The following is a 14,477-nucleotide window of genomic DNA, read 5'->3' on the forward strand; positions in this document are numbered from 1 at the left end:
TACAGATATGAATAATTTTCCTTTAATATTTTCAAAATAATCCTTCCTTTTCTGGATCAACATCATTTTGAATCACTTCACTTCAACCCATTTATCCATAATTTCATCTTCTTATACCTTATTCTTTAAGATCATTATTAAGAGAACTTATATTGCGACAAAGCTTCATGAATGTATCAAGGGAATCCATTCCTTTTATTTTTTTAAACATCTAGAGTAAGATGCAAAGTCACTGGTCTTTTTTTTTTTTTAATCCTCAACCAAGGGTATGTTATTACTGATTTAGAGAGAGAGGGGAAGAGAGGAAGAGAGACAGAGAGACAGAAAGACATCTATGTGAGAAACATCAAATGGTTGCCTTCCGTACATGCCCTGACCTGGGATTAAACCTGTAACCTGACTGGAAATTGAACCTGCAACCTTTTGGTATACAGATGATGCTCCAACCAACTAAGCCACCAAGCCAGGGCTCTACATGGTCTTTTTAATATAAAATTCAGATTTTATTTAGACACTATTGGCATCATTTACATAGATACTGTGAGCTGGGCTCTCATAAATATTACATTTTTCCGACACCATAATTTCAGACATGCTGATTAAAGTCTTTCAATCAATATTAAAAACAAATTCTTCAATTTTTAATTATGTTTATGTCCTTACTGATTCTGAGGGTTAAAAATAATTTATTAAATGTGTTATTTATTCCAGAATTTTTAAAAAATCCATTTTTGACAAGGGTAATATTAACCAGAGGCCCACAAATTTAGTCTACTTGGGAAGTGTGGATTCCAGATGTTAAGATCATGCAATAAAAGATTAAAAGCTCTTTACATATAATACTTTTCCAAACATTATAAATGCTAATCAACATGTACCGGAATAAAAATATCTGGAGACCAAACCAATACCAAAAATAATTGCAAAATTCACACAGATAAAAAAGTAGAATGGTATAAGAAAAGCAAAACAAAACACTTCACTGAAAATCAAAACGCAGCTTCTGGTTGTAGCCTGGATATTCTCTCACTGAGACCACAAGCTCATCAATGAACTTCCCTAGGCCTCAGTTTCCTCAGGTGTACACAAGATGATTAGATTAGATCACCTTTAGAATACCTTCCTCTTTAAAAATCTGTTTCTAAAAACAGCGACAAAAAAAAAAATCCATGTTGAGAGGTGAATAAGAAAAAATAATGCCATTTTCAAAAAGAGTTATAAACTTTAAAAAGGTAAAGGCAGAAAGTAACGTTTCCAGGAGTGTATCTGTGGGCACCATGCTCCTGCCATGAGAAGCTTTTTACCTGCCGCGAATAAAATTGACTAAGGTCGCATGTTCCTAGTCAATTTCATTCACAGTAGGTGCTGTAAGACAGCAAAGAACATCAGTTCAGAAACTGTATCACCAACTTACAGAGTAAACTTGAAAGCAACAAGATGGCTAGTAAGGGAGAAAAGAAAGACAAGGCAAAATAAAATCTAGATTCAGCCATATAAAAAAATGGGAGAAAGGTAAGAGTTAAATCTAAGACCAATTTTTACCTTCAATTTGGTTAACTCAAATTACTTCTGCACTGATTACACTGCCTACCCAAGTTTAATTTACTGTCTGTTACACTCAAATTGTGATTCCTGCAATTCTGTCTCATGGTGAGTTTTGGAATTTGTTACCTAATTCTTCAATGGGAACCAGCCAGGCTAAGTTTGAGAACTACTGTATTAAAGCAATGGATAAGCACAAGTACAGTTAAGCAAAAAATATTTTCATTATAAAACCTTAATTTCAGGGTTTTTTTCTTTCCCCTCTTTCTAGAAACTTCCACAAACTGGGAAAAGAAACTTAATGTAATAAACTTTGACATGAAAATAATTGTAACAATATAGAAAGAAAATGATCTCATTTTTATAAACAGTGCCAAAGGCTAAGGATGGCCCCATGGTATTGGGAAATATTTCTCACTCTCCTTCATTTACATATCTTAACCTGAAACTAAAAAACAAAACAACAACAACAACAAAAGGATAATCTAGTGCCTTCAATTATAGCATACACTCTTAAACTTGCAGAATCAATGAGTACTTATTAGGTTGCAAATGAATAAATATGGACCTTTGTAAAATTTGTATCTAAGTCTAGTTCTCACAGTGAAAATTTACAGGTATGTCTGCATCAGTTATGATTTTAAAACTGGGCTCAGTTCACCAATCTTGTCACTTTCACCTTCTTTCAGTGAAGATAAGAAATATTTTATTGAACTCAATGAAAGATCAAAGCTGTTTGTTTATTATTCTTAGACTAGAGGACCGATGCACGAAAATTCATGCACTCGGGAGTCCCTCAGCCCGGCCTGCACCCTCTCGCAGTCTGAGAGCCCTTGGGGGATGTCTGACTGCCACAGAGGCAAGAGAAGCTCCCGCCACTGCCACTGCGCTTGCCTTCTGGCTGAGTGGCGCTCCCCCTGTGGGAGCACACTGACCACCAGGGGGCAGCTCCTGCGTTGAGTGTCTGCCCCCTGGTGGTCAGTGTGTGTCATAGTGACTGGTCGTTCTGCTGTTCGGTTGATTTGCATATTAGCCTTTTATTATATGGGATAATCACTATAAAATAATATTATCCTGATGCATACATCAATAAATAAGCTAACTAAACCATGTCATCTTTTAATGAAGTATTTTTCAAACTATGGGTCTAAACCAATAAATTTAGTAATGTTCAACATTTTAAAAAATGAAATAGAGCCCTAGCTGTATTGGCTCAGTGGATAGAGTGTCAGCCTGCGGACCAAAGAGTTACGGGTTCGATTCCTGTCAAGGGCATGTACCTCGGTTGCAAGCTCCTCCCTGGCTCAGGCCCTGGTTGGGGCTAGTGCAGGAGGCAACCAATCAATGTGTTTCTCTCACATCGATATTTCTCTCTGTCTTTCCCTCTCTCTTCCACTCTCTCTAAAAATCAATAGAAAAATATCCTCAGGTGAGGATAAAAATAAATAAATAAAATAATAAAAAAATGAAATAGAGAAGGGAAGGTGCTATTTCATAAAACTTGTTTCAGTTAATCATGTGTATTTATGTGTATACTGGATTGTAATATTAATTGAATTTCTTACCATAGATTAACTATCATAAAAGCATGAACATGCTGCTACAGTGGCAGCATAAGAGAGAAAACACATCTTGGAAATCAGTCAGACTTGATTTAGAATCTGAGCTACTGGCTATGTGACCCTTGATAAATTATCTCTTTCAGCTTAAGTTTCTTCATGAACAAATAGAACCAATACTTAACTCTAAGGGTTTTGGTGAGAAAATTAGAGGTAATGTAAAGTGCCTCACACTATACCTGATATGTAGTAGGCACTCTTTGCTGTTGAAACTTTGAATAATCAGCCCTAGCCGGTTTGGCTCAGCGGACTGAACATCAGCCTGCGGACTGAAGGGTCTCGGGTTCGATTCCAGTCAAGGGCACATGCCGGGGTTGCGAGCTCAATCCCCAGTGGGGGGCATGCAGGAGGCAGCCAATCAGTGATTCTCTCTCATCACTTATGTTTCTATCTCTCTCTCCTCCCTTCTTCTCTGAAATCAATAAAAATATTTTTTTTAAAAACAAATTTTCAATAATCAATTTAAACATGAAGTCTGAAGAACTTACACATGAACAGCTAAAATAATATTTGAAAGATGCTAATTAACCATATATACAGCTTATACTTTATTAACTTTTAAAAGAAAAAGTTTTAAAACTCTAAAAAACAAATACATAATGCATTAGTTTTATGATGTTTCCCTCTAAGAAAATATGCCAAAAAATAAAAACAAAAAAGCATGGGGGAAAAATCCACTTATTAAAAAATAAGGGGGGGGGGAATTAATGACAATCATATTAAGGATAGATATTCACCTTCTTTGGGTTGAGCCATAACTGGAGTCTGCGTTTCCTTTGTATATGTCACGATTTCTCGAGGAGGAAAGTCAACTTGTGTAATTTTAGCCATTCCAAGTTTAATAGGTCCTCGTCTAAATAAAGTGAACACAATATTTTAAAATGCAATAAATGATACATTTAACTACATCAAGCCATGTTATTTTAGAAAAGTAGGAATTAAACATTGTGTATCCAACATTGTAATTTAAATCCCTGTTTTACTCAAGAAATTCTAGATGAACAATGAGTTGGCTTTATCTTAACAAAAGAATTAGAAGGTAACAAAAACAAAAGATATTTCTGAATCATTCAAGGTATTTATTTTTCACTTTAAAAAGGCAAATAATTTAGTTTCTTAGAGTAGATGTGTGGGTAATAATAAAGTAAGAGGATAGCGATTTTGTAGTGGTCTGCTTAATATGATTGATTATAAGAACTTTTTTTTTTTTTTGCAAGGATATGATTCTGGACTGTTTTGAAGAATCAGATAATATGGATCTCACGCAGACCACTTTCAGTTCCCTTCACCAGTAGAAGACTTCACTTTTAAGACTGAAAAGTAATTTTTGGTTGACAACCTTTTTTTCTACTTTGTAGAAATTGAGAATCATACAGTCCACTTAGATTTTAAAATGAAATATTTAAACTTAAATTGCTAATATCTGCATGGTACATGTTGTCCTCGAATCATATATGGACAAACTACAGTGCAGATACTTTATACCTAAACTAAAGCAGTAGATCTTTTGAATACCATACAACTACTAAAGTCACTTCTATTTTAAATAGAGGGAAAACATTCTCTTTTGACAAACAGAAGAAAGTTGTGGCTGAGGAAAATGGACCAAATGAGAAATATCTTTTATTAGGTATCTGGGGGATCTTTTCTTGGTTATTATATTAGATGTTTAAATTTTAAACCAAATAAAGTATGCATCCAAACTCGCCAAGAAGTTCTCAATTATGAAGCTGTTTTAAAAGGATATCTAATAAAGACATTGCTGTAACTTCCAGAATATCAAGCAGACTATCTGAAATATATATATCATTAATTTCTCTAAGCTCCTAAATGTGGGCCATAAGAAATTTTTAATGTGTTTTCTACTTAAGGAATACCTTAGCCTTTAAGAAAGAGAGCATAATCAAAGAATTAAATGAGAAATTTTAAATACATTTTAATAATCTAGTATTCTAAGAATAAAATTTGAAATAAGAAATATTATATTCTGATTTTCACAATGTGAACCATAAGAAAAATAAAGCACTCACATATCTGGGGAAAATGGTCAAGCCAACAACTATTAGGACAAGTACTAACTTCAGTACATATATGACTTAGTAGATAAAAATCACAATATTAGAACAAACAAAATATTCTAAGACTTAAAGGTAGAAAGATAGGGAGGTAAAACCTCACTTATCTAAAAACCACTTTTACTGAGAATAAGGAAGCATATAGGGGTGGGAGAGCCAACGGAGAGGCCTTCCAGCTAATATATATAGTTTTCTCATCTGTAATTCAAGGCTTATTTATTCTTACTTTAGATAGAATTCCAAAGGTATTGGTCATTTGCATGCTTTAGAAGATGCAAATTATCAAGGGAAAATAGCTATCTCAGTCAGGCACAGTGACAACAACTAACATTTATATTTTGCATTGGAGACTAGAATAAATGAGTGAATAAATGAACTAATAAATAAATGTATAAACCAATAGCAGTCTGGGGTCATAGTATAGAGACCAACAGCTCTGTTCCTCAGAAAACATCACTGAATTTTAATATAGGAAAATAAATCAATATTTATAGCGAGTAACCCAGAAAAGGTTCAATCACATGTAGAATATGTATTAAAAGTCTGGGAACTTTGTAACACATCTTTTAAAAACTTACATAGAAAATACAGAAGTAATAAAAGGAATTTGGACACTTAAATGGGCAGATTTAGGGTACCTAGAAAATCAGATACATAAAATATTTCTTTCACAAAATGAGAGAGGATAAATGAGGTGTCACAGTAAAATATAACACTTTTCCTAACTATATACTGCATATTACAAATTTAAGCAAAATAAAATTAGGACAGTTTCACAAAGAATCAAGTTAATTATAAAAAAGGGAAGGTAATAAATCTATTCAATACCCCAAATCGGAATCTGAGTGAAGCTGAAGAACTGATGGATCTGTATCCCAATGCAGCGTCCTAAATGGTTGTAGGACAACCATGAAGCATTAGCAAAAAAGGCCATAAGTTAGTCAAGCAAATATACTCTATGAATAGCTAAAGCACTGTTCACATTAAAAAACCACATGTTCTGTTAGTATGAAAAAAACCACCAGGTATCACTCAATGCTCTAGTGCATGCAAAAAGCATAATAAAGTTAAGGATGCAAAAATACAACCTAGAATCGTTAAAAGATAGTATTTTCAGATTAAGGCAAAATATTATTGCACAATAATGGATAAGAACAGCCAAGCATTCAACAACACAAATAATATATTATTTTTGGATGTTAAGAAGTGAGACTGTAAAAATAGTTTAAAATTTAAGTTTCCTAATTAAAAAAAATTAGTAAAAACATTTTAGTTAACCTATTATAATCTTGCCCAAAGCATTAAATGTGTGCAAGAAATTATCATATTGGTAAAGGAAATGAGTCAACACATAAGCCTTTCGGTAAGAAAGCCAAAGACTATTCCACTGGGATATGAAATAGCTAAAGTTTCAAAAATGTGACCCTTATGTAATTTATGGGTTAAGCACTGCCTTGGGCTTGCATGTCATCTGCTTTAGAAAGCAGCTACAGATTTCTGTCGCTAGGAAAAAATAGACTTTTCCCAGAAAAAAATATTTTATGTTCAAAAGATTTTCATAAACTAAAATTTTGGAGAATATCCTATCCATCCTAAATAAATATTCAGTTGTGCTTTAAAGCCTTGCCTACTGGATCTTTTCCATTTAAGTGAGATCTAATCATTATTAAAACAAAAGGTACTTTGTCACATTGGCATTCTCACAGGTTAGCAATATATAAAATAATTATGTACAGTACTGTATGATGCTCATAGTCCATATTAAAAAGTTAAGCACAATAGGTTCAGTGCTACCATTTTTGTCAAAATATTAGCATCTCATGTAAATTACAATGTACAACTAAAACTGCTATATTTAAATATAAAAAAACGATTTCTGTACTTTATTTGCCTATACAATTTATCAATAAAAACAATCAGTTGATTTGAACTAGAGGAATTCTTCATTTTGAAAATATAAAGACTTAAACAGTATTGTGTGTATGCAAAGGAAGAGGAGGTCACAGTGAAGATTTACTTTGTACAAAGCAATGAGCAGCAACAAACGAAGGCTTTGTTAAACCAGACGGGGTTCTATGAGATGCTCTCCAAGGAATGTTCTGTGAAAGCCTTTACATCATATGAAGCTATAGCTGTTATCAGTGACATAGAACTCCTTGTTGAGGATGTCATGTTAGTCTAATACAGGGGTGGGCAAACTTTTTGACTCGAGGGCCACAATGGGTTCTTAAACTGGACCGGAGGGCCGGAACAAAAGCATGGATGGAGTGTTTGTGTGAACTAATATAAATTCAAAGTAAACATCATTACATAAAAGGGTACGGTCTTTTTTTTTTAGTTTTATTCATTTCAAATGGGCCGGATCCGGCCCGCAGGCCGTAGTTTGCCCACGGCTGGAATATCAAGTAAAAGTTTGCTGTAAAATACAGCCTGTACAGAAAACATACTAGCCCGGCTACACACTGAACAACATATGGGATTATTATTTATTAAAGGCATCTACAGACATATAAAGTAAAATTACAATATAATCTGAAAGCCCGAGAGATAAACTGATCAAGAATGGAACAAAGGAATTAAGAGGCATGATTCCCCAATAGAATAATTGCCACCACCTAAATTTTAGAGATAATTCTGTGATTGAGAAAGTGAACTAAAAACCTAATGAAATATAACTTCCTAATCTGAAAAAGTTAGAGAAATACCATTTTTCACAGCCTTTTATATTTATTCATGAATTACTATCAGGTCCAATAGAAATTTTTGACATTTAGAAATAGTGACTGTTTTGATATCATATTTGATAATGTCTAATATATCTCTTTCCTCTCTGTGACTGTACTAATCTTAGGCTGTCTTGGCTATCTTGCACATCTTCATGCATTTTCCTGTAATATTTCTTCTTTCCTCTTTATTCTTTCATTATTATCATGCCTGCTCAATTTGAGTTACTTCTGTTTCATTATCAGACCCTATTCTTTTTCAAAGCCATAATATTTAGAAATGCTATTATTTTATTGCCAATAGTACCAATTAACCAACAATATCAATTATCTTTCCCCTATGTAATCTGGAGATGATTTAGTGGAAATCATAATTTTCAACTCATGTGTGTGTGTGTATACATATATATGTATATATCTATATATATACATATATATAAAATGAACATACTCAGCCCTTTTGAAAATTATTATTAAAAATGAGTTCAAAAGAGACAATGTATGTACTAAGATTAAAAAGGTATGTCACATCATTAAAAAAGAGAAAATTTGCCCTAGCTGGATTGGCTCAGTGGATAGAGCTTCGGCCTGCGGACTGAAGGGTCCTAGGTTCGATTCCGGTCTAGGGCACATGCCCGGGTTGCAAGCTCGATCCACAGCAGGGGGCATGCAGGAGGCAGCCGATCAATGATTCTCTCTCATCATTGATTTTTCTCTCTCTCCCTCTCTCTTTCTCTCTGAAATCAAACAATAAATAAATAAATAAAATTTTCCCTCCCCTGTTAAACTTAGAAAAACTAATTTTGTATTCATTCTCCATTAAGAACAAATACCCCCTAAAGATATTTAAATACCTATTTTCTTGTTTTACAACTTATTAAAAATCTACACTTTAAACATGTTAGCCTATCATTAGAACTTTTCAATACAGTGAATAACATCCTTAATTTTTAAAAATTAAAGCACAACTGACAACAGTATGTAAGTTTCAGGTATACAACATAGTTTGCAACATGGATATACCTTACAAAGTGATCACACGATAAGTCTAGTAACCATCTGTCATTGTACAAAATCATTACCATACTACTAACACTATTCTCTAGCTGTGTATCACATTCCCATCACTTATTGTATAATTAGAAGTTTGTACCTCTTATGCCCTTTCACCTTTTTGCCTTCTCTCCCCTTCCCTATGGCAACCATCAGTTTGTTCTCTGTATTATGAGTTTGTTTCTGTTTTGTTTGCTCAGTTGTTTTGTTTTTCAGATTCCACATGCAAATGAAATCATATTTGTCCTTCTCTCTCTGACTTATTTCACTTAGCATAATATCCTCTAAGCCCGTCCATGTTGGCACAAATGGTAAGGTGTCATTCTTTTTCATGTATGTATACCATGCTTTCTTTATCCATTTATCAATGAACAATTAGGCTGCTTCCATATTTTGGCTATTGTGAATAATGCTGCAATTATAATAGGGATGCATGTTCAAATTAATGTTTCCATTTTCTTTGGATAGATACCCAGGAGTGAAGTTGCTGGGTCACATGGTAGTTCTATTTTTAGTTTTTTGAGGGATCTACATACTGTTTTCCATAGTGGCTGCACCAATTTGCAATCCCACCAACAGTGCAAGGGCTCCCTTTTCTACACATCCTCACTAGTACTTATTATGTATTGTCTTTTTGAGATGACATCTCACTGGTTTTGATTTGCATTTCCATTATGATTAGTGATATTGAGCATCTTTTCATGTGTCAGTTGGCCATCTCATGTCTTCTTTGGAGAAATGTCTATTCAGGTCCTCTGCCCATTTTTTAGCTACATTGTTTTTTTATGTTGAGTTTATGAATTCTTTATATAATTTGAATATCAGACATATCATTTGTGAATATCTTCTCCCATAAATTAACGATGTAATCACTAGAAAGTAAGTTCCATGAAGGCAGGGGCCATGAACACTTTATTTTCTGTGGCAATCTATAGTATTTAACATTAAATTGGCAATTCAATGAGTGCCTGCTCTATAGGGTGGGGCAAAAGTAGGTCTCTAATAATCTCTACGTTTCCCAATGAAACTCACAAGGACATGTTTTAATTCATATTAATTTTAAAAACCAAGTAAATGTTACATATATTTTTTAAAACAAACTTGCTGATGCTGCATTAAAATAATCTTGCTAATCCTATTCAAAATTAAGAACACTGAGTTTGGAACAAACACAGTATATTATATACATAAAAATAATGTATAGTATCAAATAAAGAAATTGAATAAATATTTTTTATTTTGGGAAATATTTTTACTATGGTAATGTTGAAGAAGGAAAAAAAGGCTTCACTTAAAAATACCACTTGCTTATCAGCAAAGGAATCCTATATAATAAAAGCGTAATATGCAAATTGACCGGTCGCTATGATGCGCACTGACCACCAGGGGGCAGACACTCACTGCAGGAGCTGCCCCCTAGTGGTTAGTGCACTCCCACAGGGGGAGCGCTGCTCAGTCAGAAGCCAGGCTCACAGCTGGAGAGCGCAGCAGCAGTAGCAGGAGCCTCCCCCACCTCCGCTGTAGGCGGGCAGTAAGGAGCGAGGGGTCCTGGACTGCGAGAGGGATGTCTGACTGCCGGCTTAGGATCAGGCTTAAGCTGGCAGGCAGACATCCCCCAAGGGGTCCCAGACTGCGAGAGGGTGCAGGCCAGGCTGAGGGACCCTCCCCCAGTGCACAAATCTCATGCACTGGGCCTCTAGTACTAACATATTTGTATAAAAACACAAAAGTATGAGTATTTAAAAAATTAATTAAGCTTTAAAGATAAATTTAGACTAAATAATCTTTAATACATACTCTTTTTAAGATAATAGTATTTTTTAAAAAAACTGATTTTTTAAAATATATTTTTATTGATTTCAAAGAGGAAGGGAGAGGGAGAGAGAGATAGAAACATCAATGATGAGAGAGAATCATTGATTGGCTGCCTCCTGCATGCCCCCCACTGGGGATCGAGCCCCGCAACCCAGACATGTGCCCTTGACCAGAATCGAACCTGGGACCCTTCAGTTGCAGGCTGACGTTCTATCCACTGAGCCAAACCGGCTATGGCTGATTTTTCTTAAATGATAAGAGTTATGTCATTTATCTCCAATGACAGTATTGCTTTGATTTGCAATTTTGGTTCTACATATAGAACAGTTTTGGAAAGCACATCTCAAATTCAAACTGAACCTCTTGTGCCTTCTAATTATTAATGATAACCTGATTATTTAGGAATAATAAGTACCAAGTTTCGGATTATCTAGCTCCCTTGCTCCTCTTTTGCTGATCCTGTTTTTAGATACTCATTACTTCTTTGTAAGTTCAATTAGAGGGGGTCAGGCACAACAAAGATAAAAGTTCTCAGTTTTTAATTTTTTTTAAGGTGTATTAAGAGATTTTCCTGAGAAGGATATGTAACTTCCTGGCTCAAAATAAGGACTCTAAATAAAGATTTTTAACCTATGTTTAATCTCATTTCAGCTGTCACAAGAAGTAAAAAAAGTATGATGTTATTAAAAACTTGCTATTAGTGTGTATGTGAAAGAGAGAGAGAGAGAGAGAGAGAGAAAGCAAGAGAGAGAGAGAGAGAAAGTGAGAGAGAGAGAGAACGAGAGAGAGAAAGAAGAGGGAGAGGGAAGGGGGTAGAGAGGGAGAGAAAGAGAGAGAGAGAAGTAATAATAATTTTCCCAACACAATTTTTAGAAAGAAGCTGAAATCTTTTTTTTTTTTAATATTTTATTGATTTTTTACAGAGAAGAAGGGAGAGAGATAGAGAGTTAGAAACATCGATGAGAGAGAAACATCGATCAGCTGCCTCCTGCACACTCCCTACTGGGGATGTGCCCGCAACCCAGGTACATGCCCCTGACCGGAATCGAACCTGGGACCTTTCAGTCCGCAGGCCGACGCTCTATCCACTGAGCCAAACCGGTTTCGGCAGAAGCTGAAATCTTACTGAACTTTTGAAAAGCAAGACCCAACAAGTGTGCAGGATCCTAAAACAAACATGAAATACAGTTTCACAAGGAAGATGCTAATTTAGGAAAACTTGGCAGTAAGCACTCTTTTCTTTTTTCATTGAGATATAATTGACACATAACATTATATTAGTTTCAGGTATACAACATAATGATTCCATATTTGTATGGGAAATGATCACCACAATACATCTAGTTAACATCATCACCACACAAATTTCTTTTTCTTGTGATGAGAACTTTTTAAAGATTTACTCTCTTAGCAATTTTCAAATATGTAATACAGTATTATTAACTACAGTCATCATATTGTACTTCACATCCTCATGACTTACTTATTCATAACTGGAAGTCTGTACCTTTTGACTCCCTTCACCCATTTCACATACCTCCTGCCCCCCCCCCCCCCGCCCGCCCCATCTTGGCAACCACCAATGTGTTCTATGTGCATATTTATCTTTTAAGATTCCACATATAAGTGAGATTATATGGTTATTTGTCTTTCTCTGTCTTATTTTATTTAGCATGATGTCCTCAAGGCAGTGAAAAACTTAATGTTTCCTTAGCAGTTATTCCTTATTCTTGATATTTTAGGCATTATTATTTTCTATCTTAATCAGAACTAGTGAATTAATAGAACAGAATTGGGCTATTTAACTGTACTGGTGAGATTTTCAATTACTGAATGGGAAATTAAGCACAACAGAAAGGTTTTATGCTATACTCCAAACAGTCATATATTAACCAATATAAAGTTTGCTTAAACAGAAAACATTTAAGTAAATAACACCTCTATTTTAATATAATTAGCATAAAATCCATTAACTATTCAATACTAAATTAATCAAGTGTAATAACTGAATATTGTAAAGAAAAAAATTTCCCCCACTTTACAACAATTTCTGTACCATTTAGATCTCAAAATATTAACTTCAACATAACTATTTAGAGTCCCTCTAAAGCACCGACAGTACCTGGGCACTAAATGCATTCTATTCTTAAAAATATTAAAAGAAAATTACTATACCTGGGTCCCACTGCGCCATCTCCAGAGTCTTGGCTTCCAGCTTCACTTGGTGTGCTCACAGATTTGGAGGATGGAGACATAGGAGGAGGGACTAAATAGTGAAACAGACAGGTATCCGCTGTTACTACACGGAGAGGTTGCTCAGCTTATGACGTTTCAAAAGTAATTTAACATGAAGTAATTAACAGAAAAGAAAAAATAATGGCAAACCAAAAAACAAAATACATGAATGAAAATGAACAGTAGAAAGAAGAGGAGAAAGACAAAGTTAACAATGCATGCTGATGATCATGCAACTTCTCTGGCAAAATGCATTTGGGCTTTATATTTTTAAAAAGCAAGGTTACAGAAGGATGCATCTTCATCTCAGCCAATACCAAATGTGGGCACTAATTTTCAAAGGAGAGCATTCCTTCTCCCCTTTCTAATTTCCCACTTTTAAGATCACCAGAGTATAAATAATACTTATAATTGCTGTCAATATCAAAACTCTAAAATATGCTTCAAAAGTCATTAACTCTGGTTTTTCTGAGATTTATTTTTAAGGGTTAATTTTTATTTAATACTTTTTTCTTTCAAAAATGTCTTAACTGATTTAATTTTCCCCCACCAAAAAATAAAAGCCAATTTAGAGAATGACTGACTACAGGAATGACTCCTTTAAAATGTCCATTAGTTTCCAGCAATTTGGGTGAAAAGTGCAAACAGGCCATAAAACAGCATGCCTTCTAGACATGATGCATAACATAAAGTGATGCATGCAACTGAAACAAGGCAAGACTTATGGTAACTTCCTTACCCCAGTATTCAGAAAAAACTGAAGTGTACAGACAAAGATACAGACACCCAAAATATTCTTAATCCCTTCTTATAGAAAAATACACATTTTTCATAATATATAAAACAAACAGCAAATGCTTTCCCCTAAACTGTCATTTATAACATTATATACCAACAGTTGAGCGTGCATATTTCATGCTTTCACATTTGTAAAACTTTTTGAGTACCACTGCAGGGAGTGTAAGAGGATCATCACTGCCATCTTCTGGTTAAATTTTACCATAATTGTCCCCAATCCCAAGTATCTTTTTAAAATAATTTTCTAATGTACAATATTAAGTGACTAATACATTTTATGTTGAGCTGTAAGCCCTTCTTTTACTAGTCTACTGAAAAGAAGGTAAGTTCCCAGTTATATAGGAACTAAAGAAATATGTACTTAATTAAAAGTCTGTGTTTTTGAAACAGTCACATTCACTGAACCCTTAAAATTATGTTAAATGTTTATACATGCTGCAGTAGAAACAGTGGGTTTGCTAGTCTAACAAGTTTAGTATGACAAATTACATCTTAAACATAGGTGCACAACTGATCATCTTATTTTTTCAGTGGCAAATTCTACTGGTAACCAGTAAGATTAGAAGAAAAAAAATCATAGCTATAATGTTTCCTAAGATAGTGATGAACTATTACTT

General features: G+C 34.3%; 1 protein-coding gene across 8 annotated transcripts in view; it reads right to left on the reverse strand.

Annotated features, from left to right (window-relative positions):
- Nucleotides 1–14,477, reverse strand: part of DYNC1I2 (dynein cytoplasmic 1 intermediate chain 2) — a 50,423-nt gene that overhangs the window by 20,353 nt on the left and 15,593 nt on the right. For 4 of the 8 annotated variants that reach the window (XM_006083141.3, XM_023744908.1, XM_023744914.1 and 1 more), the window contains exons 4-6: nt 13,003–13,093; nt 6,065–6,124; nt 3,899–4,014 (exon numbers count right to left, since the gene is read on the reverse strand). In XM_006083141.3, the coding sequence (XP_006083203.1) occupies nt 3,899–4,014; nt 6,065–6,124; nt 13,003–13,093 (267 nt within the window). The remainder of the gene's footprint in view (nt 1–3,898; nt 4,015–6,064; nt 6,125–13,002; nt 13,094–14,477) is intronic. The other 4 variants (XM_014468256.2, XM_006083144.3, XM_023744926.1 and 1 more) reach the window with 1 other exon arrangement.

This window comes from Myotis lucifugus, unplaced genomic scaffold, assembly GCF_000147115.1.
Source record: "Myotis lucifugus unplaced genomic scaffold, Myoluc2.0 scaffold_5, whole genome shotgun sequence".
Taxonomy (NCBI): Eukaryota; Metazoa; Chordata; class Mammalia; order Chiroptera; family Vespertilionidae; genus Myotis; species Myotis lucifugus.